At 34.3% G+C, this 5,919-nt stretch overlaps 1 protein-coding gene across 1 annotated transcript in view; it reads right to left on the bottom strand.

Annotated features, from left to right (window-relative positions):
• LOC132008646 (copine-8-like) overlaps nucleotides 1-3,346 on the bottom strand; it is a gene marked incomplete at both ends in the record, with an annotated part of 9,886 nt that extends 6,540 nt beyond the window's left edge. Inside the window, 2 exons of the mRNA XM_059387255.1 lie at nucleotides 1,655-1,712; nucleotides 3,244-3,346. Of these exons, the coding sequence (XP_059243238.1) occupies nucleotides 1,655-1,712; nucleotides 3,244-3,346 (161 nt within the window). The remainder of the gene's footprint in view (nucleotides 1-1,654; nucleotides 1,713-3,243) is intronic.
• Nucleotides 3,347-5,919: the final 2,573 nt, after the last annotated feature.

Here is a 5,919-nt window from a genome sequence, read left to right as displayed (position 1 = left end):
TTTTTTTTTTTCCAGTTTGGGAAGTCAGAGAGGAAAAATGATGAATTATACCTTAAACCCCTAGTAAATACTGGGAACCAAAGAAATGAAGAGAATAAATGGCTTTGACAGTTGGATAAGGGTAGTGCCTGCTGCTCTGAATAGAAATATACGAGCAGAAATAGACGCCAGGAAGGGTCAGTGGCTCTGTATTCCTACATGATGTGTGCAGGCTTGAGGAATGAGTGACAGGTTAGGTCATATATCTAACCACAGACTTCCAGGATTTGTGGAGACTAGGAAATACCTAGTGAGAGGTGCATCCTGAGGCAAAAGCAAATTAGTAACCGAAGAAGAAGGCATGAGTCAGTTTACCCTAGCCATCAGTGAAGTTCCAGAATCACGGTCTGTCACTGATCAATGCAGATGATCAAGTACACAAAGCATTAACAAGAAAGATGTCTCTTAGCTTTCCTGACTCCAGAGAGGTTGTCTCAAATCCATGCCTGAAGTACAATGTGAACAATTTGAATATTCAGAGGCTGAGAAAATATTAGCAGAAACAGCAGTAGTCAGTGCTAAATGACTTTTGCTTTAGACATGGGAAGATTCTAATGGTGCAAAGCATGACCAACCAAGCATGGAAGCGAAGGAGAGGATTTCCAGGGTCAGCAATGTAACAATGTAACAACTATGTAACAACTGTCCCTGTGGTGCTGAGATCGGCAGATCTACACTATCCTTATGGAAGAGGAGCTGGTGGTTCAATGAGAATGATCCCAGTGATGATTGTAGTATAATTAACATGTATGTGCCTAAATTAACCTCTAATGTACCAAAGGTTGTTCCAAATATTCTAAAGTTATTCTCATTTCCAAAGCCCCAAGCTAAACGAACTGTCATTGTTAAAGTCAAAACACCTGAAGCAGGTGAATGCTAGGTGATCATGAAGTCACCACAGAGTTCTCTCTTACAGGAATTCACCAGGTGACTGGGAACAGATTATCCTTAAAGAAGTTTACCCAGATCACTAGCTACACAAACACCTGTCACTTAATTGGCATCTGAACGAGGCCTAAGCCCAAACTCAGAACTACCTAGTCACTCAATTTAGCATAATTTTATAAGGTGTCATTAAATCTCAGATGGTCAGTTCCATTTTCATTTTACTTTGCTCTTTCATTTTACAGAACTTATATATTTATAAAGCTAATGTCTATCAACTAGCCAGTGTCTGAAAAACCATTAAAGTAGCACATTATGCTTGTGTGTTAACACCTCTCTTCACAACCTAATGGTTTATAAATTTAGGGTTCATTCTCAAAGGTTTTTAGTGAACCCAGAGTGTACTCTGCCTTGTGAACAACTCAATCTATCACGCTGTCAGCCATAAAACATATTATTTTGAGATGCAAACTATCACAAATGGAACAGAAAGCTACATGTTGAATTAATCTATACCAGATAGATAATGTCCTTGTCAGAAGACAGTATTTTCATTTGCTCAACTTAATAGACTTCATCATGAGATACCTATGTCTATAGGTACATGGACATTATATACATATCCACGTTCATATTCACACTTATATACAAGAAAGAGTGATAGGAATCTTAGAGCATAATGAATCAGAATAAATAAACCAAGGAATACTACTGAAAATCTATTACTCACCATCAAATTCTGCTGGTCCGACACCTACTATAATTATTGACATTGGAAGTTTTGAAGCCTTCAAAGAGAATATACAATTAGTTCACAATTAAGAAATTGAGTTAAGAAATGAGGTTTGAGAAGAAAATAATATACTGCTTTGATATTTTTTCAAGATGTTCACTAAAACAGGTTTGAACATATTTAAAATGTACATAGAATATGCTCGACTCTACTCATTCTTTTTGAACTCTCTAGACACGCTTATTCAGTGGGATGTTCTCCAGGAATGACCAGTCTTGGACAACATAAAAAATAAAAAAGTATTGCTCATTTGCCTTCACTTGCTATTCTCAGCCAACATCTTCCTAAGCTGACTTTGGCTATCTTTGGCCACTTTATTCATGTACTTACTCCTCTCAAAAATCTTTCAGTTGCTAAATGGGGCAAAAAAGGCACTCCAGTTGTGAAACAGTAGTACCCTACTCTATCTCATTTATACCCAATGGTAGGAAAAGCAAAAATTCATAATAAATGAGTGAATACAAATAATAATTACAGGAAGTTATTATTATAATAATTAATTTGTTTTATTAACTAGCCACAAGATTGTGAGGGATAACGAATATTTGATGTAATAGCATGTTTTCCCATCATATCACTCACCCTATGGAATAATTTTAAATAATTTAAAGGTCCGAATGTGAGATCTGGCAATAGAGAGATGGACGGCTGGCATGGCCCCATCTACAGCTATGAAGGCCATCAAATTATGAATCATGGTTCCTTACTACATTATGTCCTACTAGTTTAAGCCTAAATTGTTAAGTTCCTACTTTAAAGTGCACACCAATGCCACTGACCAGAACACAAAGAAAACCAAGATGAATTCTACCCATGTGTCTAGTTAAAAAATAACAAACAAATGAATGTGTAAGCCTTTGGCGCTACTACTTTTTATGCATAGTTTTTCTAAGAATATGTCTATGATTTTTTTTCCACACGCAACTTTTCTCCTCCACCAAGCAGCTAATTATATCTTCTCTATGCTATTAATAATAAGATGTGATAAGTAATTCATTCATGCATCCCATTTTCACTAAATGCCAACTTAGTGCCAAACATTGCTAAACTTGGAATAGCAAGATATGCTATAATTCTATAGAGTCTAATATAGATTTTATAGATTAAAGTCTTATAAAGAAGACAAATCAATTAAATAATCTTACAATAAATAATTAGGAATTCTGACAAGAAGAATGGTTTGTGCGTCTAGTCCAGTCCCTTTCAGTTCTATAGAAAAAAGTTCTATGGAGACAGTTCCATTGGAAAAAAAAAAACCAGTCAGTACAGTTCTGTAACTAAAATGTAAATATTAAGAAAAACTCTGTACAAATTGTACAATCATCCACACCCCTCAGCTTAGTCCTTAAGGATTAATGGTACATATGTATATGAGTTGTCTGGATACAGTTAAGAATGCAATCAGCTTCAAAGGCATGGGCATATTGTTTCACTATTAAATCAACCTAAGTAAACTCTGCTTATTCAACCTAAAAAAGCACCATGCTGTCACTTAGCCAGCCCCAAACTCAATGACCCCTACTCACATTGACTATGGACTCCTTGGTTTGAGCCATATCCGAGATAACACCATCCGTCACAATCAGGAGCACAAAATACTGGGAACCGTCTTTTACAGAAGAGGCGTATCTAAAGCAATGAAACGATAAAGAATACCACAGAAAATAAAACAGTTCCTCTGTATGCGATGTTTGCTACATATAATCCCAACAGTCAACAAACCTTTAATCTCAAGAAAATATTGAAACGTATGTTAGGAGTCTATATTATCCAAGCTCTCAAATAATGCATTTTTTTTTAAATAGCACACTAGAACAACAGCAACATAGGCGCATGCCAGCACACGGACATGCCTACCTGCCTTAGAAATTCATTCCCTACTAATAGGCAAGCTGGATGCAGGTACATTTAACACAAAAGAATGGATATAGCTTGCAGAAACAGAAATCCTGGCTAAGCAACATTATGTGTATGATCTTCAGTAAATTACTTAAGCTATCTAAATGTTATTTCCTTGCCTTTAAGATCAAGATCACAGCCTTTGTATTGTTCATAAAGAAATTGCACACAGGCTACTCCATCTGTAATACAGTTTATGAATGGTAGCAATAATCATTAAGTGGTTTTTGTTTTGAAATAGACACAGGTGATGGTTGTATAACACTGTGAATGTGCGCAATGTCACTTCAACGTGGTCACTTTTGTTATGTGAATTTCACGTGAATAGAACAAATGCAACATATCCATAGTTCAAGTTCCTAATATTTGTTAAACTGATGAAAGATGGAAAAAAGGACACCAAATAAAGACAAAAATTAGGTATATAACAAGAATATATTCTAGTACTTGAAGTTTATCAGAGTTCTCACCAAATAAAACTCAATAATTTATAGGAGAATTTTATGAATATTATATTTTATTTTATCTATTTTTCCCCATTGTGTTCTACTTCTGAGTACCTAGATTATATTATCAACAATATTATTATTGTATATAATAATATCTATGTATAATGTATATAATTATATTGTTATATTATCAACAATAATAATTTTGGGGGCACCTGGGTGGCTCAACATTAGCAGCCTTTGGCTGGGGTTGTGATCCCAGGGTCCTGGGATCAAGCCTGGCATCAGGCTCTCTGCTCAGCAGGAAGCCTGCTTCCCCCTCTCTTTGCCTGCCTCTCTGCCTACTTGTGATCTCTGTCTGCCAAATAAATAAATAAAATCTTTAAAAAATAATAATTTTTATGACTTTTAATATATATTAGTATGCAGGTCATATCTAGAAATAAGTAAGCATTATGGTACTCTTAGGAGATAGTAATCAAGACGACTTTGGTTTACTTCTGTAAAAATCATTGAGTATTTATAGATGTATGTATACCTATGTATCTATATCTATATATATCTGTATCTATGTATCATAGAATCATAAAAAATTAGCATCACAGAAAAATTGGGTGCAAGAACAAGTCTACTGATTACCAATAATACTTCTTCATAACCTAAAGTACCCAAAGGGATCAAGTTTGTACAGATCAGGGCAGATCAATAGCATAATATGTCAGGGCAAAACTTAACTTCTTGAAGAGCAGAATTAACACCATAATGGACAAGAAAAATATATACAACTCTGCCATATTAGAGAAACTAATAATTGCTCATGAAGCTAATAAAATTGTGATTTTATAGACTGATCAAGAGAATAGAGTAAGTGGCATGCTCACACCCTACAAAGATAGCATGGCACTGGTTCCACAATGTATAGCCAAAAATACACCCACTACATTCAATAACTGATCTTCAATATCAAGGACTTAAGTTTAATGGTAACACAATCAATGAAAAACAATCCCAACCAGATCTGAGACTATTCTATTTCCTGATTAACTTTTTTTCTTAATAAAAGAACTCAGATAATCTCCTTCAGGTATTCATTTTTAATTTTTAAGTACCCATTTTTTTTTTAAAAGCATTTCTTACTATGCTTCAGAAATACGGGTTTTATATTTCATGTGAATAATGGCAGGCTATAAATAGTAGTGAGCAAAGCTTCTACGAGTACTAGAGTGTGGTTTTTCTGCTTTTCTTACCAAATGATTCTCTTAAAATGGCAAATTTTTACTAGATTTAAAAACAGTACAAAAAGTTTAACATTACACATATTTATTTATAAATATCTCTTCAAGTGGCTTAACTCTCTGGTTTTCTTTGGTGGCGATATTTACTTATTCTCTTTCAACACTTCTGATCATCCATAAAGAAAGTCTCAGTTATTAGTATATTTTTTTCTAGCTTTATTGAGATAAAATTGGTACACCAAAAAACCCACAACTATATAACTGATATATACAGTTTGATGAGTTCAGACATATGTATAAATTCATGTTACCATTAAAACAATCAAGGTAATAAATATACCACTTCCAAATTTTGTGTCCCTTTGTATGTGTGCACATGGTAAAACACACACACACACACACACATACACAACTAAACATGAAATCTATCTTCTTAACAAATTTTTAAGTGCACAGTATCTTATCATTACGCATGGACATATCTTGGCTGTTGTGAATAATGCTGTAGACATCTCTTTGAGATCCTGATTTCAATTTTTTTTGGATGTATGCTCAGAAGAGGGATTTTTGGTTGCTTTATTTTTATTTTTTGAGGAATCTCTATGGTTTTTTTTTTTTT

The sequence above is a fragment of the Mustela nigripes genome, unplaced genomic scaffold (assembly GCF_022355385.1).
Source record: "Mustela nigripes isolate SB6536 unplaced genomic scaffold, MUSNIG.SB6536 HiC_scaffold_581, whole genome shotgun sequence".
Lineage (NCBI taxonomy): Eukaryota > Metazoa > Chordata > Mammalia > Carnivora > Mustelidae > Mustela > Mustela nigripes.
This window is presented reverse-complemented; position numbering and strand designations above follow the sequence as displayed.